Source organism: Hipposideros armiger, unplaced genomic scaffold (genome assembly GCF_001890085.2).
Source record: "Hipposideros armiger isolate ML-2016 unplaced genomic scaffold, ASM189008v1 scaffold_105, whole genome shotgun sequence".
NCBI classification, from domain to species: domain Eukaryota; kingdom Metazoa; phylum Chordata; class Mammalia; order Chiroptera; family Hipposideridae; genus Hipposideros; species Hipposideros armiger.
The window spans coordinates 599,158-621,235 of record NW_017731455.1 but is presented as its reverse complement, the minus strand read 5'-3'; the positions used below and the strand labels follow the sequence as shown (position 1 = coordinate 621,235).

Here is a 22,078-nt window from a genome sequence, read left to right as displayed (position 1 = left end):
CACAACTAGACTGAAGAACAAAACGACAGCAACTTGTCTGTTCCCCTTCCCCAATTCCCCAGCACTGTTCCCATCCCCCCAATTTCCCAATAAAAATCTTTAAAAAAAAAAAACCAATCCTGAAAACAAAGGCTATCAAGATGATAAATCTTTATCGGAGCTTATAATCAATATTCTCCTATTTTCTGATCTAGGGGGTTCAAGAATTCTTATTTGAGAGATTTTTACATACCTGTCAAGTTTACTTTACATTTAAGGAAGATCCTTCTGGCATTAGTTTTTAAAATACACAACTAGAATAAGAACTATTGTAAAAAACTACATTATATTTTAAACAAATTTCTACTATATTAAGGAAAAGTACAGGCTTTCTTTCTGGTTTGTCTTCCCTTTTAATGCTAGCTACCCACTACTGCCCTCTGCAGCATTTTCAATTCTTGCAAATTGATTGCCACTCCAATCACCATAAACCTGGTTTCCAACTCTAGATTATCTGACTCAATATGAGGGATATGAGTGTGTGTGAGTGTGTGTGTGTGTGCGTGTGTGTGTGTAGAGAAAAGGGAAGGTCCTACAAAACAAAACAAAACAAAACAAAACAGCACTAAAGCAACATGTCACAGTCCAAAAAAGTTGGCCCATCTGAGAGGAGGGTGTTCTTAATGTTCTAACAGACCCCAATCCCCCAGAGAAGGTTTTTTTCCTGACATTCATATTACTATATGAATATAGTAATATATTCATATAGTATTCATATTGTATCACAGGCCTTTATCTTTTTTAAAAAAACTAGTTTAATTACACACACACACACACACACACACACACACACACAGTAAGTAGGGTAATCAGTGAAAACATTCGGCTTCCACTCCAAATCTCTGGATAGGTTTGTATATCCATGCAGGAATAATACGTATTACAAACACTTAATGCACATTTCTTTTTAAACGTAAATGAAAGTGTTCACACCAGTTTATCATTCGAGACTGTAACTTGGAGATCATTCCTTATCAAGCGAAATTAACCTATATTAACTTAATTATAACCAAATAGATTCGAACAAAATAGATTTTAAATAAATCAACCTCTGAACCAATAGGTTCTGCCACAATTAATTAGCTTTTTGTTGCTACTAAGGGTTTTTATTACTACATAAAGAGGTGGTTCTCAAGCTTGAGCGCCCATCGGTATTACCTGGAGGGCTTGTTAAAACAGGTTGCTGAGGCCATCCCCAGAGTTTCTGATTCAGGTCTTGGGTGGGTGTTGAAAACTTGCATTTGTAATAAATTACCAGGCAACGCTGACGCTGCTGGTAAGGATGCTACACTGAGAATCAACCACTAGTATGAATGCTGCATTAAACCGCGTTCCTCCCATCTCCTAGCACAACTCGCCTAAGAAAGCATATGCGATTTCTCCCCCGGGAACCTCAGGAAGGGGCTGACAACGCCCACCCGCAAACGAAAAACCCCACAACTCCCCACTCCCAGCCGGAACTGAAAAGATGAACTTACATCCGGCGCCTGGCGCAGCCCAGCGACGCCATTTCCTTCCTACTAAACTCCGCCCACTCTGCGTCCCCAACGCAAGTAAGGGCGGACGGCCCAGAGGGCGCTAGGAGTCACGTGAGTCGAACGAGGTCTCGCGAGGGCTTTTAACCTCTCGCGAAACTTCACCCGCTTCTCTCTTTTCCTCCTTCCACTGTCCGGCTTTTTTCTCCTCCCCCTTCTTGCCGACCGAGTTCTTCCTTTTCAGACCGAGTCGCCTTGTCGCTGCGGAGATTTTCCCTGCTACTGCTCCAGCCGTTGCCGCCGCCTCCCCTGGGCTCATCTGCCCGGAGCCCTTCCCGCCGCCCCGTCCCCTACCCCAAGCAAGGTAACAAACCCGGTGAGGGGGAGAGTAAGGCCTCGCCCGGCCTGGGCCTCTTCCGAGTCGAAGCGGAGGCCAGAGGCCGAGGAGACGGCCCCCCGGGAGAGGCCTGGGCGCCGGCGAGAGTGTTAGGAGCCCCGGCCCCCTTTCCCACCCAGAGTTGAGCCCTGAGCGGCCCCAGCCGCGGTTGTGGCCTCCGGGCCGTGGCGGCGAACCTGGCCAACCCGGGGTACCCATCGGGTAGGGTTGGGCCGTGGGAGCCCTCTGAAGGACAACCTCGGCGGTTTCCGGCAGAGCCTGTTTTGTGGAGGTCCGGCACCGCTGGGGTCCGCTCGGTTCGTGCGTTCGGTTTCCATGGAAGCTGATGTTTGAATTCCGAGGTCAGAAATAATCGGCCAAGTTGTGGCGGGTTTTGAGGTCTTGGGTGGTTGGGAGGAGAGCAGCTCGGCTTGCTCTCGCCCCTTTGGAGCCCGTCCAGATTCCAGGCTGTCGTTGGACGGGAACAGTAAGACAGAGAAGGGTCCTTTAGAAACCTCGTGTGTTTGCTTAGTGATCGAGAAAGGATTCTCTCGTATCTCATTTTCAGGAGAATGAGTCGGATTTGATGAAAGGCACGTTCCTTAGAATGCCTAAATGGGGGGGGGGGTGGTATTTGTGTTTTTTGTTTACTGAACGAAATGCACCAGCACTTTTTTAAGAGACTGGGTGAAAGATTTTTGTTCTGGAGAAGAGCTTCTAAACACACGCTTGTTAATTGAATAATTCATGTAGAGTGAGTTATTTGTGTAGTTAATCCAAAAGGTTTTGGAAATACTCTTTAGTTATATATTTTTTTCGAAGTCTCGATTCTTCCAACAGATTAGTGTTTATTGGTTTTTGGGGGGGATGAAGATATAAGGACTCTGTTAATTGAGCCCAACACAGTGCCTTCTCTATTACAGGAGTTTACAGGAAATTAGAAATTCTCCTTTTCCCTCATCATTTGTTTTCTGTTTTTCTATATGGAATTTATCTGACATGTTTATAATGTTATCTATTCCCTTGAAGTTTGTGGTTTGGCTCACAGCTTTTCCCTGAACTAAGAGTAAAGGCAATGGCGATAAACTAAGCTGCAATGAATTGTAATAAATTGGGAGCAAATTGGTACGGTTTAATTCAAGCAGACAGAATTATTTTATGGGTTTTTTTGTTCAGTTTTCATGACCACCTCTTTTTTCCCCCAGATGTCAGAGGATCTAGCAAAACAGCTGGCAAGCTACAAAGCTCAACTCCAGCAAGTTGAAGCTGCATTGTCTGGAAATGGAGAAAATGAAGATTTGCTAAAGTTAAAGAAAGATTTACAAGTAAGTTGTGAGGGCACACGTACAATTATGTTAAAAAAGTATGTGTTTTTCAAATGATTTATTGCTTAGAATCTATATATATCCAGAGCACCCTTTTGAGGTGTTTCCCTCCCCCCCATTCCCTTTGTGTATATGCTCATAGGCAAACGTGGCTTGTGGAATTAGGGCTGCTTCCTTAGTCTGTATACATCAAAATGAGTGAAGCATTGTCCTTTGTTACGTAAATCTTGTGTGCTCATACAACTTTAAAAAAATAAGAGTTGATTTTAGAAGTCTTTGTCAAACTTTCTAGAGAAAAAATAAATATAACTTTACAATGTAAAGTGTTTTTGCTCTTAAAGACCTGTGAAGGAAATTTAGTTCAAAAAGAAACTAAAATTAAAGGAGAAAAATAGAGCTTAAGATTCTTTTTAATGCCACAAGATGCTTTGAAAATGAGAGAGAGACAAAGCTAGTGGGTAACCCCTTGTATTGAAAGCACACTATAAAAATATCTAGAGAGATACTTGTTTTGTGTATAAATGTTACAGAATGTTTGAATTTAAGGCTAGGTTTTACAGTGTAGTTGACGCTTGAAGTTAAATTGAATCTATGTGAAAAGGAGATTTTAATTTGTTTTGTTTGTCATGGGAGAGTTCAGTAGGTATGAAACTTTTAAAAACATGCACTGGGGTTTCAAAACAAATAAAGCCTTAATAGTAAATATCTGTTGTTTCTCAGAACACTAGGTTTATTAATAAAAACACCATATATAATATTTGTAAATATATGACTTTTTATCTTAACAAATTTGAGAATTTAAAATTCTGAACCTGATGTTTGGAAAGTTTTAAAAGGTGTTTTAGTTATATTGTCTTTATTGATTGAGTACAAAACTTTAATCATCTTTATCTTATCTAAGTCATCCTTTTGCCCATTAAAATTATTAATATCTTAAGGATATTAGAACTGCAACAAATAAAAATTATTTGAAATGGGGTCCAGCCAGAGCCAGAGCCAGGATTCTAAAAGAGCTTATCTGGACATAATTCAAATGTTGAATATTTTCAGGTTCAAATTCTAGATTTAGGATAAACTTGGAGGAAGTTGCAATGGTATGTTATTTTTTAAAACAGAAAACAGGACCCCTTTTCAATATGTAGAAGTCAGGACTGGATTTCAGGGTACCAGTCAATACAGAAAAGATGTTGGGGAACAATTTTTTCCACTCAGGCCAACTTTATTCTTGCCTCAAAGAGAGATCCTGGCATACCCCCCATCTTTTACCAATTTAAAAGCAGTCTTTTTTTCTTGGAAGAAAATGAAACATTGTGTGCATTGATATATATATATATATTCTTCTGGGCAGTGGGAGGAGGGGTCTGTGTAGAACTGATAGAGGGGAAATTGGGAGTGCAGGTTGAAAACAGCATTATTATGAGGTCTTTTTAAATTACTAGAATAAATTGCCAGAGTCTGGGCAGATTTGCTTTCCTATGAGATGACCTATAGTGGAAGTACTTTAGGGAGAGACTGTTGTAGGCCTTATAGTAAGCATGTAAATGGCTTATTTAGGGTTCAGTTAGTAATGACCTAGGGGCCATTTATCTGTAAATAATCCTCTTTTCTATAACCATTTAGGACAGCACTGTACAGTAGAACTTTCTGTGATGATAGACATGTTCTGTATCTGCTGTGCAGTACTGTAGCCACTAGCCACATTGTGGCTATTGAATATTTGAAATGTGGCTAGGGTGGCTGAAGAACTGAATTTTTAATATTAATTATATAGCCATATTGGATGGCAAAGATTTAGAAGCTTAAGTTCTAACACTTTAGACAGTAATATAATACAGGATGTTTTTCCTGACCAGACTTGATCACGTTTTCTTTTCCTCTTAATCTGTGAAAAAAATTCATTTTGGTTACTAGATTTAGGTCTGTTTTGAACTGAAAACTACTCAAAGATGGAAGGCATCATTTAAGATTAGATAAAATTCTGAAAAGTGTTTGGGTGTCTGTTTCTACCTAGTAAATGGCTCCATTTGACTACAGTTACAGCTTCTATTTGTTCATGGGTTTTTGGTTTTTTTTTTAATGTTTTTTTTCTTCTCTGCTTTCTCTGGGATATACCTCATGCTGTTAATATTTAATTCTGCCTTTTATATTTGCTGAAAAGTCTGTTCAGACTGATGACTGAGTTTGTGGCGTCCTTTGTTTTCTTGTGTTCCTCTTATGGAATATCCTTAATCTTGGTTATGAATTTGTTTACCATTTCATTTATGACAAAATACTCAGTGGTTTTCATTTTGCTGGTAAGGCTTCCACTTTTATCTCTATGTACTGTCTTTCGTATAAAGTAAAGTTACGCAGCAGGCAGCAAATTGGTCTACTGAAGTTCTAATTGCCTTTTTTTACTCACTTAAAAAAGTGGGTATAGTAAAATCCAGGCTAGCTAGCTGACTAGCTCCCCAAGGCAGTCTGTGATATTCACAAAAATAGTCAATTTATTAAGCTGTTTTGCTGAATAAAACTGGTTCTAAAGGAGGCAGGGGTCAAGTCACTTGTCTCATATATTACAGTGGCTCTCTGCATCCCCGAAACGCCTTCCTTCAGTAAGCAGAGTGCTTGAGTGCATCCCCTTTGACCTGCTGATATGTAGATCACAACATCTGATGCTTCCTGGAATTGCCGATTACTGTAACTGCTGCCCATCTGTCAATGAAGGAGCAGTTTCAGAACTCAGACTTGGGGGAGGAAAAGTAATTAATGGTATGTACCTTTAAGAACCCCCTCATACATAAAATAGTTTCTCTAATACTTTGGTCCATATGCACATGTGAAGAAAAAAATTTAGGAGGGTCTTCATAGTTTGTTGGGAGTGGTATGTAAAATATGGCAAAGTGAAAGGACAGCTAGGGATAAATGCTGTGGATTTTTTAAAAAGTTGTTTCAGTGCAGGGCTTTGCAAATTCTTTATAACATGCACAGCTTTTCAGGACCCTTGTCTATCGTGAAAATGTACTTCCTTAGGAAATATAGTGGGAAGATTTTCGATCCTAACAGCAGTAGAGTTCTAAATCTGTGACCTACAATTGCAAAATTCATATTTGTGCTTTTGTAGGTAAATGATCCCTAGTTAAATGGAATTATTTAATGATAGGGATTGTATGGGCTCTTCAGTCAGGCTTACTAGATTATATTCCTGGCCCTACAATTGGTTAAATAAAAACAAGACTGAATAATTTACTCTCCTTCTTTGTATAGTACATGATATGTTTGGAAGTTCTTTGCTTTATTTGCAAACAGTCATCTAAATAAAAGGTACTTGAATTTGACTACTTGGCACCTAATAAAACTTCACTAAAGATAGTCTCCTGAATTTTTAACTGAAATCTGAGTCATTCAGTTTTTTTATTCACAAAACTGACCTTTCACTGAGGGCTTAATATCACCCCCTTTTTAGGCTCAAATGTTAGTTTTTCAGAAATAGCCAGGAAGATGTAGAACCTTTAGGGGAGAGGTAATACTTCACTTTCTTGGCTACTGAATCAGAACTATTGGAAAACCTCAATAGGAGCCAGAAGACATTCAGTACAGAGTTGAACTTTGCTAATTTTTCTCCTAAAATACCCAGTGGGCTGTTTTAAGGTGTTTTATATGCAATAGTGGGGGGAACGAGTATGCAGGTTCTTAAATAAGATGATGCAATAATATGGTTCTTCATTAAAGTAAAAATATAGCCGACAGGTAGCATATCTATCAGCTTGTACTATTTTAAGTTTTTCAACTGACCCTACCAAACACCTTCGAATGAAGCCAATAAATATAAGCCTGAATTAGGAAAATGTATTTGCCACACAGAAAGATATTTAGCCTGCCTGTGTGTTAACACTTTTTCCTTTTAAATGAGCTGTGCTAATGTGCTTAACATTAAGGTGTTGGGATATTTTGAATCTTAACTTGGTAACTTGTTTACTCAGATGAGGTAAGCTCTATAGTGAATGAATAGGAAGACTCCTGGCTTTTTATTGTATTTATGCCTATAGTATTTTAGTAGAAATATGTATGAGCAGGAACATTTTTATTACTAATAAGGCTGCTTCAAGTGTTTTGAGGGGTGTGGGGTATGTTGGCTAGGCAGTTAATAGTACTGTAATGCTCTGCAAAACAGTACAGTTGCATGAAATATGCGTGACAATATGAGGTAAAAGTGGTCTTGAATCTAGCTCAGTCCCTCATAGTTGACTATTTCTCATCTTTAGAGAGATCTACGCAGCTAAAATAGGCACTTAGAAATAATGCATGGTATAAGCTCAAGTCTACCCTATTTCTATTAGTATTTGAGATTAAGTTGAAAGGCATCTGTCTGGGTTTAAATCCCAGCTTCACCACTGTATAAAATACTGTATCTTAGTTTATACATGTGGATAATCACAATACCTGCATTATAATCTTGTTCTGAACTGCAAATACATACATGTAGAGTATTTAATAAGTGCTATATGGTGTGCGAGCTGTCATCAAAAACTGAGAGAACTTGCTTGTTGAAACTAGGTGGCAATGTGAATTACAAAAATAATATTATGGTTTTTGTTTTTCCTTTTTAGGAAGTTATAGAACTAACCAAAGACCTTCTGTCAACTCAGCCTTCTGAAACTCTTGCAAGTTCAGACAGCTTTACTTCTACTCAGCCCACTCATTCATGGAAAGTAGGAGACAAGTGTATGGCAATCTGGAGTGAAGATGGACAGTAAGTGTAGAAAAAACTCTAACTATAACATGAAATAATAAAATACAATGGTAAGATGTTTTTATTCAGTTTGAACTACCGTATTTTGATCTTTCTATATAGCCAATATGGTTAATAGAGCCCATTTGATTCTTGGGTGGTTACCATTAGTATAGTTCAGTTTTTAGCTTTAGATTAGGTTTTGGGGCAGAAGAATGGCTTGGATCCTAAGGAAAGAAGACTGAAAGCAGAGGAAAATGAATGGATATTTCAAAAAATAATCTCAATTATTTTTTCCTCAAATTGAAAATTGAGTGAGTGGTTGGCTATCTTAGACATCTATGAAGTACATACACTGAAATTCCTATAAGAAGAAAAGGTGTTCCTGTAAGAAGTACCTTTTTTCAAAGAGATTGACCAAAGCACATTTAGTAGATATGGAAGAGACTTTCCTGACAATATATTGATTAGGACTTCTTTTTAGGATAGCAAATGGCTAACTCCAACCACTCTTTTGCATTATCTTTGCAAAACGGCCATTTGATTACAGAAATTTCATTTTAGTCACATGTAATAGTTGAATCACTGCAGTATAAGTCTTGTAGGCTGAGTACCAAACCTTTACTCACCTGCTTACAGCCATGATATCTTTACAGGTGTTATGAAGCGGAGATTGAGGAGATAGATGAAGAAAACGGCACCGCTGCAATCACCTTTGCTGGCTATGGCAATGCTGAAGTGACTCCACTGTTGAACCTCAAGCCTGTAGAAGAAGGAAGGAAGGCAAAGGAGGACAGTGGCAACAAACCCATGTCAAAGTAAGTGAGTTTTTTTTTTACCATTCTAAGTGTAAATGCCCCCATTTAGGTATTTGAGTTGGTTTGCAGAATCTGTGCAGGCTAGGTTAGGGTAAAAAAGTTATAATACTATTTACCATCCAGGGTTTGACAAGAGAAGAGGTTAGAGAGCTGTAGCAGCCAGATCATTTTAAAAAAGCCTGAAAGCCACTGATGCGTTTCAAGTAGAGGGGACATAATGTGATCAGATTTAAGCTTTCACATGATCCCTGGCAGCAGAGAGAAGGCAGCTACTTCTGTGATCTAGGTGTAGATGGTGGCCAAAACCCAGGAAGTAGTAAAGAAGGTGACATAATAGTTTGGCACATATTTAAGAGGTAGATTTAACAATATTTTGGTTAACTTCTGCATATTTGCCACAATTTGCTATCTTTTGGATTTGCCAAGACTTTTCAAAAGTTAAGTTGCTACATAAGTATATTTGAATTTAAGAAAATGTCACCGGGCCGGCCGAGTGGCTCAGTTGGTTAAGAGCTTGCTCAAGAGTTTTGAGCTCTGAGCAACAGGGTCCCTGGTTTGATTCACGGTCTGAGCTGAGCTGCCAACCGGTGGCAGGAAGGCTCAGCTAAAAACAAAAAAAAAGTCACCTGTTAAAATAACATTTTATTTAAGCAACCCAATAAGAAAATCAGATTGTAGAACGTAACATCTCTATTTTTAGTTTTTGATGTCTGTGTAAAAAGGCACACTTAGCTTCGTAGTGGCAACTCTGTTAATAGGAGTCTAGGTCTTATTGCCTCTTTTTTAAAGACTTCATTTTTCAGTGTTAATTGAACAGAAATTGAGAAAGCTTTATGCTCTGATCTTATTCAGTGCTTTTGGAAAACCCCAGTTGTAAGAATTGTTAACTATGGTTTCCCTTTGTGCTGCTCTTCCAATCTAGATGAAATAGTTTTAACTTTATCGAATATCTTCATATACTTTTTCCAAATGCAGCTTATTATACTTGCTTACTGTCCATTTAGAAATTGATAAAAGGTTTAGACATCTGTCGACACTCCTCTTATTCCTAAAACACAACTAGCAAAAGCTATGTACACATCAAATAAAAAGGCATAGTTGAAATATTTAAGTTACAGCTATGTTTCAAAGGATGCTATATATTTCAGATAACATTCTTAGTAGTAGCACAGGGTGAGTGGTGTTGATGGGGAGTGCTTTTATTCATGGGGAGAAAGAAGAGTGTATAAGTTTGGTTTTGTTTTTTGGGGTTTTTTGGTTTTTGTTTATTTTTGCACTGCTAAATATCCCCAAGGAAGTCATCTTTTAAATCTTAAATCTGTTATATCCACACAGAAAAGAAATGATTGCCCAGCAGCGTGAATATAAAAAGAAGAAAGCTTTGAAAAAAGCACAGAGAATAAAAGAACTTGAGCAGGAGAGAGAGGACCAGAAGGTGAAATGGCAGCAGTTCAACAACAGAGCCTATTCTAAAAACAAAAAAGGCCAGGTTAGTAAATATTTTCATCATACTTTGTAAATTTGAAAAGTGCAACCATCATTAAATAACTTTAAAATGAAAAAGGGGTACATAGATTTTAAAAAATATGTAACTGGATCTTTAACTCAGAATCCTCTTTAGTCTTCAGTTTGGCTTATTGAAAAATATTTCCATTAGCCACTGTCTCTGCGATAGAAACACTATGAATGAGAGTTTGCATCAGGAATTACAAAAGATCTAGGTTCTTTTCCTGCTATAAATGAAAATTTGAAAAATTATTTGCTACCCCACATACCACTTAGAGGGAGTGTATTGAACCATACCTGCTTTCCTAACATGCTTTATGCTGGACATCACTGGTAGATTTTATTTAAAAGAGCGCTCAGTTTCCCTTGATGTACTTTTCCTTCTAAGTGTATTTTGTTATTTTTATTGTTTCCCAAACTAATCAAGAATGGTTTCTGTTTTATATCCCCTAGGTAAAGAGGAGTATTTTTGCTTCACCTGAGAGTGTAACTGGCAAAGTTGGAGTAGGAACTTGTGGGATTGCTGATAAACCTATGACACAGTATCAAGATACCTCTAAATACAATGTCAGGCATTTGATGCCTCAATAATCAGAAAAACTGTTGGATTTCATCTCCGCAGGGCTTTACATTTACCTTTTTATCCTTATATTTTTCTAAAGGTAAATTATTTGTTAGATGAGTAAGGAAGATACCATTGTTGTCATTGTTTGACTTCAATAGAATGAAACTTGAAATTGCATTTGATAACTGCTATTCATTTAACTTTCTTCGTTACTACCACCACAGTTTCCTCCAAGTTCGTTGGATAAAGCAACTTTTCTAGATAGATACTGCTTAAATAAAGCACTTAGATGAAGTTTTGATCTTCCTACTATTAGGCCCCCACTTAATGGACGGCATATACTTTTTTGTAATAAACCTGGAATTTTCAGAACCTTTGAACTTGCCACATATTCTGGCAATTCTGGAATATCAAGGCAAAACACCAAACTGCTACAGAGGTCTTTTTTTTTTTTTTTTTTAACTCATCTTAAACCTAGCTGTTGCCCAATTAAGCCTAAAAATAGATTAATTTCTAAATGGCAAAGTTTGTTTTGAGGTTTTTCCTTCAATAACTTGTTTCCTAAGCTTATTAGGCCATTTCTAAAATTGATCCACCTCTTTTATTCTTTTCATTGAGGTAGTTTTATGTAAGAAACCATGTTTAGGACCAGCTACCTTTTCTAATTTTTGTTTTGTTTTGGGGTTTTTTTTTTTTTTGTACGTTTGCTTTTTTCCTGTGTTAATTTTTCACTTATGGTAGTGGTACCATTTTTTGGACGTGTAATGTTTATATGAGAAAACAAAAAGCTGATGTATAGCCCTGTATACAGTGTAGATACTATTTTTGTAAAAAAAAAAAAAGGCTAAATTAATGAACAAGAGTACTGAATGTTTCATTAAAAATTTACTGTATTTCTTGTGCATTAATCTGACCATAATTTCCCTGTATATTATGTTCATGTAGCTGAGTTTGTAATTTTGTTAACTAGATCAAGTTGTCAGCATTTGCTGGTGTATGTGAACATCACAGTTAACCTGAGTTGAGTTTAAGCCAAATATATGCATAGAAAAGGATCTTCCTATTAATGGAAGACAGTGATTTTTAGGATGTGTTAATTTCAGTTTTTGTATGTTTAACTTTTATTAAATAAAGTGTTTTTAAAATCTCCAGGGTGTGTTCACAGAAGGGTGAAGTCTTAGCTGCCAGCACTGATAGTGATTAAATCTCAATGTACTTGCATACAGCATTTCCACAGAAGAGAATACTCAGTATGATAAAAGTTTCAGTAAATCCTTATGTACTCCCCCCCTTCCATTAGACATGAGAAATTGGATTCTAAAGGGCAAACCAAGTTTTATTTTAAGTGCTTGTGCTTTGTATAGAGGTGTTTGTAAATTTTTGGTATAAGGGGAAAATAAAAATGTCACTTCATGAATTTATTTTTTGTAAATTGAAACTTGTAGGTGGGAAGTGGTGAGAGATAGAATTCTTTATCTCACCCCTCCACCTCCCTCCCAATCCAGGAGAATCAGTGCTTTTCTTCCTTTAATTTATGGCCATAGGATAGAGCATGTAAGACAGAATGAAAGGAAGTGTTTTTTAAATACAGGGTACAAATTACAGTAGAAAAAGGGCTACTTAGTCTGAAAAACTTCTAAATAAAATATATGAGTATTAATGTTCTTGTTACTAGTTGTAACATCTTAAAGTACTAAGAATCAACAGTATCCTTGAAGGATTGCAAGGGAAACCTTTTAATCAAAAAGCACTGGACAGAGATTTGGTATAATTGTATGGCCACACAAAATGGTTTTTGGTGAGATTACCTTGATATGTTGGAATAGTTGTTCACCTGGTGTTTGTGTAGGCAAGACTCTTGCGTTAAGACTTGTGCCTCGTTTGACCCTGTGGGCCTTCCGGGCCTTCCTTTCAGCAAATTAATTATCCTGGAGGGCTTTGCATTAGGATAGAGAAAAGGAATAAAGACCACATTATATAAAATAGACCTTTTTAACAGGCATAAATAGCATGAGATCAGGAGCCTTTCTTTATGTCAAATACCGAGATGTGGTTCTTTGAAAAGTCCTAGTATCAGGATGATGATAGTGTCTGGACTAAACTAAAAGTTAGGAATCCTGGGGAGCTAGAATACCTGTCTCACTGTGTGATGCTGAGGTTGAGAAGATGTTTAATGAGAAGCATGGCATGATACCAGTAATATTTTACAAATGAAAGTGGTTAAGCTCTCAGTATTCTAAAAGCAAATATGATGATTGATCTTATGAAACTTTGTTACAAAATTTAATGTAGCGTTTCCCCTCTGTCAGAAAGGAGACTTGAAGCTCTGTCACTGACAGACCAAAACCGGTAGTCAGTCGTTTAGGGACCCCAAGTAGCTATGGTTGCATGTATCTTCTCAAAACTTGACATTTGACTTTGTTATTGAACGTTTTAAGGAAAGTGCAGCCCTAACACCCCAAACAGAAGTGAATAATTTAAAATTTTATTATTCACAGTTAACCTGCTTTTTAAATTAACCTGTGGAAAAGCTACAGAAGAGCAAGGACTCGAGCCAGACTGCCATGTTGAATCCTGGCGCTCTCATTTAATTACCTATGTGCATAACTCCTCTTTGCCTCAGTCTTCTCAGCTGTAGAATGAAAATAATACGTTTCATTAAGTTGTGAGGATGAGTGAGTTCACATGTGTAAAGTGCTTAGTAGAGGACCTGGCAGATGGTAAGCACTATAGAAGTGTTTGCTGTGTGCAGAGTGGTAATGGTGAATTTTTTTCTCCTTAATTTGAACAATTGATCTTACAATGCATAATACCCATTGTTTACAATTTGTGGCCCCTAATTGTAAACATATTATTGAAATGTTACCAAATTACCAAATTCTATTAAATACATCCTAGTAAAGGTTTAAATCTTTATATTAGAGTATCTTAGGACAAATTTCTTAATGAGAAGGGGCTATAGGTTATAATAAAATCACCCCTAATGCCTGTTTAAAGAGGGATTCCTGGATCGGTCTTACTCCAGACCTATCTGGGCCAAGGTATCGGTTTTTGACAAACACCCCACACAGGTGATTCTCATGTGCATTCCTGGCTGGGAACCATGTTTTTGGTTAAATGTAAAAGCAGTTTGATTTTTGAAATGAAGGAGAAATTACCTTGATAAGTGGCAATTTTATCCTAACTGTGAAGATAGGCATCAAACAAATGAAATGCATCCATTTATTGTAACATTTTTTTAATGTTTTTCTTACAAGGAAGGGTGTGTATGTGTTAATGCTGAGTGCGTCTCCTTTAAAAATAGCAAAGGAAAACCATCAGGTAAAGGAAAATGTTTTGTAAATTGTGTGTATAGATTTTTATCATAAATGGTGAAAAATACCACTTATAAATCCAGCCAAAAAATATTTGCAAAGCTTTGATTTGACTTTTTGCCTCAATTTGGACATTAACTGAAATATAAAGGAAAAGAATCTATTAAAACCAACAAGGTTTTACATTTGTTAAAATCTTTGGAGTTCAATAAATATCTGCTGAATCGTATTAAATATTTGTATTATACTATGAAGCAACCAATTACTATAAATGGCAATTTAAAAGTTCAGCAGTAAAGGTGAACATTCTTTATATCTAGGATTTTTGAGTTGCAAGTTAAACTGAATTTTCACTGCAGTGGAGAGGAAGGAAGAGCACAGCAGGCAAAATAACAGACACTGTAATACCGTAGTTTAAACAAAACCCAAGTCATTAAATCTTATAACTTTTTTAAAAGCATATCTGTGTATAGATGTTCTTAAGAGGTTCAGAAACCAATATTGACATTCTAAATATATTTAGCCTAGCTGAAAATAAATAGTAAAAGAAAACATAAGATGAAAGGTGTTAGATTTCTGTGAGGGTCTTTGGTTGCCTTTTCTGCCCTTCAGCTTCTGTATACAAAGGTGGTTCTTTTGTGGCCTTGAGTTGGGTAAAGCAGATCTGAGACTAACACTGGGCTTGTAGCTGACAGCTGAACTAGCTAAAAATACCAAATTTTGGAAACTGGCAATTTACTTCCACCAAGCACCTCGTCATCTCATTTTTATGAAACCAAGTACAGATTTGTTACTGGAATTATTAAAATTGTAATTTGTTTCTCCAGTTAGTCTTTTTTAAGAGCACAGCTAAAGAAACCATAAGTTATACTCATTAGAAAAGGTTTGCTTTTTGTTTGAAGAGCTACTTTCTTGAGGCCAAAAGTCATGGTTATTTTGCTGGCTCATGATTTCCCTTTCTTGGTGAAACATGTCTTTCGTTTTTAGCCCCCCTTTCAAGCCCTGTACTCACTTTTGCAAGATGCAGTGAATTTTGGACCAGAGAAACCAGGCTTGGAGGAAATGCATGATTCTTTATCCTTGGAAAATTAGAGTTGAAGTCAGATCTGCAGCTAGGTTAGTCTTGAATAGATGGTAATTGTACAATTAATTCATTACTCAGAAGTATACAGAAAGCAGGAGTAAGTATCCCTTTGGTTCTTTTGCCCGTTTTTTTGTTTGTTTTGTTTTTTTTTAAAGATTTTTATTGGGGAATTGGGGGAAGGGGAACAGACAAGTTGCTGTCGTATTGTTCTTCAGTCTAGTTGTGGAGGACGTTGCTTCACCTGCCCAAGTTGGCACCATCACTGTGCTCTTCCCGGACGAGGCAGATCAGTCACTGGGTTATGGATGGCTGCTCACTGCGGCTGCTGGCCGCTCACGCTGGCTGCTGGCTGCTGGCTGCTGGCTACATACGGTAGCCCATGGCAACCCACTGCCACAGGCTGCAGCCTACGCCGTCACCAGTGACTCAAAGCAGCCCAGCTCCAGGTTGAGCTATTGTTGAGCATCTTAGCAGTAGAGGGCAGTGTCACTGGCCCTCATATGTGGGATCCAAACCAGGGCCCTCTGGCATCCCAAGCCAGTTCTTAACCATCGCGCCACTCGGCTGGCTCTCTTTTGCCCCGTTTTTATCCTCCAAAAGCACTGTCAGGTTTAGCTGACCTAGCTTTCAGAGTAAGTGATAAAGCTAATTTAGAAAAAAAATTTGTGTTTTTTATATATACACTTTACAAACATTTTATGGTTTTTGTTATGTTTTTACAATGCTATTCTGTGCCTGCTGTGAAAATCTATAATAAATATCCTAATTATTGCCCTACCAACAAAGACTAAGCGTTCCTCCATAGCAAAGCCAAGAGCTTGAGAAAACTGAAAAAATTCCAAAATTTTAGGAAGTTAGCTGACAGTACTTTCAAAGAGCTTTATATAAGTAAGCTATTGCCCCTAACTTACGATTGTATAGAAAGGTAAAACAGAACTAAGAAGTGGTCAGCCAGTACATAAATTTTGAACTACAGTGATTATTTAAAAGAATCAGATGTATTCCACAAAAAAAACTGATTACCTGCTACATCTGGTACATGGGCCAGGAAGATTTTTTTTTTTTTTACTTGGCAAGGCCAGCACTCAGTATCAACTAGGCCATTTAATTATTATGCAATGGTTACTATCTGTGTGTAACATAAGCTCAGGTTAGCCCTTTTTCTTTTTAAAGAAAGACCAGGTAATCACTAAACCGATTATACATCAATCTTATAAAGCGTTTATTTAAAAAATTCTATAGGATATCAAAATTGACTTCTTACAAAGTATAACCTGTCATGGAATTTTGTGAAAATGTACCACTTTATTTAATAGAAATAGTCTTTCTGCAAAACCACAGTCAGAATAACTAAAATTCAAGATTAAGGATGAAGAGATTAGAAGGTTGCATTCATCAAAGAAAGTAGGGAAGTATATACCTCTTAATTTCCTTTTGGTGCTACAAACTCTAGAGGAGGATTTAACATGTTTCAGTTTTAATCCTTACAACCTTTTGAGATAGAGGTAGTATTTATTACTTTTCAGGAGGAAACAGTTTCCATGAAGAAATTAAGTAATTTTCCCAGGGTCCTTAGCAAATGCTAGAACTGGGATTTAAAGTGACCCAAACCCTCGTTCTGCCCACCTTATGCTGTTTTGGGGGAAGTATGGGATTTCTGAGGTGGAAGGATAAAAGAAGAAAGGAAAAGGGCAGCTAGGTGCTTCTGCTGCTTCAAGTGGAAGACAATAAACTCAACAAAAACCATTTTCTCATGAGAAATGACCCAGGAAGCAATGTGGCCTTAAGTTAGCTTTGCCTCAATAAACCTGCCTTTTAAAATCTTTTCAAATGCTTAAAGCTGTCACTGACACAGAGTAGAAAAGACATTTATTTTCACATGAGCTCTCATACCTATTAGGAATGAGTAACAATGACATCATCAGAATCTTCTTTGGTAATATGCACTGAAATAGGATTTACCTGTACCTGTCAATATTATCACTCAGGTGTTTTACATACAGGGTACCATAACAGGTTAGCAGGACGAAAGAACAACTTCCCAGACTTGTTTTCAATGTAAATAATATGTGTAGCCAAAGGGATTCCCTTAAAAGTTATATGGAGAGCAGATAATAAGAATGACAAATGGCTTTGTTTCCTACCTGAAGCAGTTATGATTGTCGTGTACATTAAACCATCTGCAGTTAGGTTATGTGGAGTTATCAGTCAAGAAGACACCTGTTTATAGAACAGGAAATGGCAATGATTCAAATTGCCGTTAAATCCTTGACTACTGCAGTAGGATCAACATAGACATTTAGGTGACAGTTGTCTCTCAAGGTATGAATGCTCATTTACATTTTTTCCTAGAGAAGGGTGGTACAAAAATCACTCGGGTATTCTTCATTCACAATTTTTATTTCTTGCAATTAACTTTTGTATCTTCAAAGTCGATTTATCTTTTAAAAAATTAATACTTCTTACTCATCATACAATCCACCCCCCTCCCCCAAGGAAAACAAACCCAGGGAAGGAGTCATTTAGGGGGCAGTTGAAATAGGTACTCTAGGTTCGTGACAAAGGCGACAAAGGCTTCTCAGCCCACCGTCCTATACATATACAACAAAATGGCAGCACCTCAAGTTCACCTGAATGAAGTCCCAAATTCCAGCCCTAGGCAGGTGATGCAAGTGAATGCCATGGGAATAACAAAACGGAAGCTTACTGGCTTCCATTTACTTTCCATGGCAGTTAGCAGAGTCTTCAAACTGTCTCACTCGGGAAAGTCAAAAGTAAGCAAATATATAGAGCAACATTTTGACCCATTCAGGAGTAATTTTAAATGAAACCAGAAATAATTTATCTGGGCCACAGAAATGAATTTGTTTTATCATGTTTTTCATTAAGTCCCCAGCACCTGAAGTAGCAAGTTCTAATAATGGGCTCCTAAAGGCATGCAGTTTTTCACACATCTACTTCAAAGAATTTCTTCCACTCAAACATAGCACGATCGAGGATAAAATATTTTTGGAGGCACAGGAAGAGCACAAGAACAAGTATATGCTGAGGCCTTGTGTATGACCAAGATGGTAACAGTTCATATATAGAAGCAGTGAAAGCTGTTAAAGTGCTACTTACAAAGGATAGTCTAACATTACACACACAACTCAACTGCCCTGCTAAATATGGTTGTCTTTATTTTCTTTTTCCTTGCCCAGCCCTATCTAAACAAAATAAAACTACAGGACTGAAATTAACAACCCATTAAAATCAGCAATAAGTTATGAAAATCATAAAGCTTTTTTTTTTTTTAAGTAATTAAGGGTAGTTAAATTATTTTAAGTATACAAGTTCAAAGAGCCAGGGGTAAGGTCTCCAAGGCTTCCTGGGGTAAGGGAAAGGGCCAGGGTGGGAACTTGGGAGGTTGAAAGACAAAGGGAGCATGTGACATCAAAGTGCAGGCTAGGAATTCCATTTAAAATAACATTTATGAAAATATTGATAAGAGCAACAATAGCACCTGCACAGTGGGATTGTGAGGAAGGAGAGAGACTGCCTGTAGGAAAACTGAAGCAAATCTTTACACTAAAATGAGACAAGTGCAGAACTTAACTATGTTAACTACGATAGTGTGTCTACTACAGATATCAGATGGTTAAAGGTGGTAAAAGGTAATGATTCTAAAAGAAAACAAAAACAGCATTGACCTCTTTTCTACCTAGCCCAGACCTCATTCATTTTTTGCACTATAAAGAGGTGTGAGGTGTTTTATAATTATCAAATGCTGCATCAAAATAGATGATTTTTTCCCATGTGGTTTTCCACTATAAAAGACATCTATGTTTTTTATGGACAAGCTTTAAAAAGATGTCATTTTGGTTTTCAACACATACAAACAGTTATCAAAATCTGAAATAAAAATGCTGCCGTGGCTCAGACCTTGGCCTGCTAGTCTGCGTGCACAACGCTTCTGGCCCACGCAGACATAGGCACGTGGAGCTTTTTCCTTCTGGCCCCTCAATCGGAACTCACAGGCCTTGCGTGGCAGAGGCGGTCATGCACAGACTGCCCCCATGCTGCCCAAGGGCCTAAGGGCTGCTAACTGGCAGTTGGGTGCCCTAGTGCTAACAATGCAGGATAAGGTTAGCTTGCTTAGCATGGAATCCAAAAGAAAGCTGAGCTGCATGATGATCCCTCTCAAAAGGCTTCATGGGAGTCTCTCCTTTTGCAGAGCATGAAATGAGTGTGGGTTTTTTTTTAAAGAATTGATCATCCACAGGCTTCATGATAAGGTGTCCTAGGCTGAGTTTTAATAGTGCTTTAGCTATCCAAGATTAATGCCTGATTATCTTGTCATTACTATAGATTTTATTTTGCTTTTAGGACCATAAATAATGCTCAAGAAGGGTTCATATCCCATCCTTTAATGTGTCTACTCAATGTAGTATGAGCAAACTAGAAAAGAAAAAAAGAGGATGGAATTTCCAATGTCCTCTTTCAAATCAAATCAAGAAAATTACACACAGGATTTCTGCTGCCATTAGAAATTGTGATTTTCAAGAATGAGTATTATGAATATTTGTTCTGCTGGGGAGGCTCTGTCCCACTTTTTGCTAGGTATTTGCTTAAATAGAGGTCTTCTGACCCTTTTGTTCAAGTATAGTTTGGTTTAGTTTAGTTTTAAAGAGGAGACTGCATCATGAACCCAATTTAAGAGATTGTTTGGATTGAATTGGCCCAGTAAATATTTTGCCCTGCACTGTTACATCATGCTGGGTTCTAGGAAGCGAATGAAAGTTTGACACTGGCACTGGAGTAACCTTCGTCACTCCCAATACTCTGCAGGCTGCTGTGGTCATCAATGTCACTGATGCTGGTGGTACTGATATTGTCCACTTCTCCATGGGAGAACTCTGTGCTTTCAACATCCACTTCAATCTCCTCTGCCAAAGGGAAACAAGGAAGAACGTTAGTAATCCAGTATATGTGCACTTTCAAGAACTAACAAGGCATGAGGAAAAGTGATTACTTTTTATAGTATAAAATAATTGTTATACAAGCTTATTATCAGTGATGTCTGAAGAACAGAAGAAAACAAAGGTGAAGAGACAGGGATATATTTTGCAAAAGGAAATGTCTGGTGTACAGTGGTGGTCTCAATTTAGGCAGCAAGTTTACTAAAGCCTTTGACGCCAGTCTGTCTGGACCTCCCACCAAAAGCATTCGGCTTATTTGGGAATTAGTGCTTAATATTAAAAGATCCCAACCCCAAGTGGTTTAACAACATCTGTTTTCCATTAAACTAGAAACTAATTCTCAGTGCTGTTTATTAAAAGGGGAAAAGAGCATAAACTTAATATAGGCAAACTAGAAAATTTATCTGTCCAGGCCTTTGGTGGTATCATTCTACAGATACTTCTAGTATTCTAGAATTTGTCATAAAGATCTTTGACTATTCAGTAACCAAAATAAGCCGGTCATTATAAAGTGGACTCTCTGGGAATTGTCTTCAGTTTAATTTTCTTGCATCAAATATAGCTTGAAATGAGGGCCTGACGCTTAAAGCCTCTGGGTTATAGTGAGATCTATAGTAAAGATTATAGTAAAGGCATTTTAATGGTGGTACTTAACTTTACTTCAAAAATCAAACATGCTTAAAAAAGACCCTAAATACATCTGACCCAGCTATTGATAGATATCTTAATTGTTAAATACTACATATACAATCACCAATAAGTAAAAAGCAATACACATTTGAAGAAAAAACAAAAGGCAGTTAAAAAACTGTTTTCTCCCATAACAGCTACAATGAACTCAAGGTTCTTCAGTTCTCTTAAAACAAACTCAAAGCCTGATGTTTCCTATTTGGCACTGACTTTAAGGGTTCACACTGATCACTCTGCTTTAGGAAAAGTGGATTCTTGCTGAGCCCAAGAAGACAGAGTAAGTTATTTCAAAGAGTGTAATTTTCAAAAGGGCTTGTTGCTTCTTCAAAAAGTTTTAGAGATCTGTTTTTAAAATGCAGGCAGCTGTCCAAACAAGCTGTACAAATAATCCTATGAATTCATAACTATTTGTTTCATACCCATAATGCTTCACAGGCTATTTAGTGTTTCCCAGTATCACAGAACACTCATCCAAGCTACAATTGGGAAATAAAATCAAGACACCCTGTCTAACAAAGCATGCTCAACTCAATCAAAACAAAGTAAAAGGAGAAACTGCTCTAGCCAAATGGACTAGAGATGTTACTAAAAATTACTGGGAAAGAGGGCTGCCAGATAAGAATAAGAACAGAACAAGAACAAGAACAGAACCAGAAAAGGTACCAGCACACTGGGAGTACTAAAACAAAAACGAGAACTATAATGATGAAGATACACCCTATCTAAAATTTGGAGGTCGGTAGGTACAAGGAGGATATAACAGCAGGAAGCGCAGTTAAAACCTGAAGACCTGACAAGGTCACATATCTAGTAAGAAGTAGAAGTAAGACTAGGACTAAGGTTGCCTCCTAATTCTGGGATATTTCTGCTACACCTCACTGTACTCATCTCATAAACATAGCATGTCCTAGAGGTTCTTGCTGTTGCTCCTGGTAAACTTTGTTCTTCAAAACTGAGTGCCACGTAAAAATAAACTTTTACATAAGCAAAACATCAACAAAAATAACAAACCCAAGGACTCTTAGTGTTGTGTTACAAGGGCTCAAAAACCAATTTGAGGGCCGGTCAAGTGGCGCGTTAGTTAAGAACTGGCTTGGGACGCCAGAGGGCCCCGGTTCGGATCCCACATACGAGGGCCAGTGACACTGCCCTCCACAGCTAAGATGCTGAACAACAGCTCAACCTGGAGCTGGGCTGCCAGGAGTCGCCAGCGACGG

General features: G+C 37.6%; 2 protein-coding genes and 1 long non-coding RNA gene across 10 annotated transcripts in view; 1 reads left to right on the top strand and 2 right to left on the bottom strand.

Moving 5' to 3' along the window:
- LOC109384894 (uncharacterized) overlaps positions 1 to 1,601 on the bottom strand; it is a 37,526-nt gene extending 35,925 nt beyond the window's left edge. For 3 of the 6 annotated variants that reach the window (XR_002124514.1, XR_002124515.1, XR_002124511.1), the window contains exon 1: positions 1,518 to 1,597. This is a non-coding gene — a long non-coding RNA (uncharacterized LOC109384894). Of the gene's footprint in view, positions 1 to 1,517 lie in introns of all 6 variants that reach the window. The other 3 variants (XR_002124512.1, XR_002124513.1, XR_002124510.1) reach the window with 3 other exon arrangements.
- An 88-nt stretch (positions 1,602 to 1,689) lies between these two features.
- On the top strand, positions 1,690 to 11,966 carry SMNDC1 (survival motor neuron domain containing 1). 2 transcript variants are annotated; one of them, XM_019646588.1, is made up of 6 exons: positions 1,690 to 1,878; positions 3,096 to 3,215; positions 7,805 to 7,947; positions 8,583 to 8,744; positions 10,080 to 10,233; positions 10,704 to 11,966. In XM_019646588.1, exons 2-6 carry the CDS (start codon positions 3,096 to 3,098, stop codon positions 10,839 to 10,841), a joined length of 717 nt encoding a protein of 238 aa, XP_019502133.1. In that variant the 5' UTR covers positions 1,690 to 1,878; the 3' UTR covers positions 10,842 to 11,966. The 2 variants fall into 2 exon arrangements, with proteins under 2 accessions (XP_019502133.1, XP_019502134.1); XM_019646589.1 differs by lacking the exon at positions 1,690 to 1,878 and adding an exon at positions 2,159 to 2,252 and having other exon boundaries at positions 10,704 to 11,964.
- A 5,099-nt stretch (positions 11,967 to 17,065) lies between these two features.
- The window catches only part of MXI1 (MAX interactor 1, dimerization protein), a 71,900-nt gene continuing 66,887 nt past the window's right edge, over positions 17,066 to 22,078 (bottom strand). For both annotated transcript variants that reach the window (XM_019646584.1, XM_019646586.1), the window contains exon 6: positions 17,066 to 20,138. In XM_019646584.1, the coding sequence (XP_019502129.1) occupies positions 19,975 to 20,138 (164 nt within the window). In that variant the 3' untranslated portion in view covers positions 17,066 to 19,974. The remainder of the gene's footprint in view (positions 20,139 to 22,078) is intronic.

Excerpts from the sequence above, each read along its gene's own strand:
- SMNDC1 (XM_019646588.1), top strand. The coding sequence starts at position 3,096 with ATGTCAGAGGATCTAGCAAAACAGCTGGCAAGCTACAAAGCTCAACTC. Across the intron at positions 7,948-8,582 it reads ATCTGGAGTGAAGATGGACA|GTGTTATGAAGCGGAGATTG; the intron begins GTAAGTGTAGAA and ends ATATCTTTACAG. Across the intron at positions 10,234-10,703 it reads CTAAAAACAAAAAAGGCCAG|GTAAAGAGGAGTATTTTTGC; the intron begins GTTAGTAAATAT and ends TATATCCCCTAG.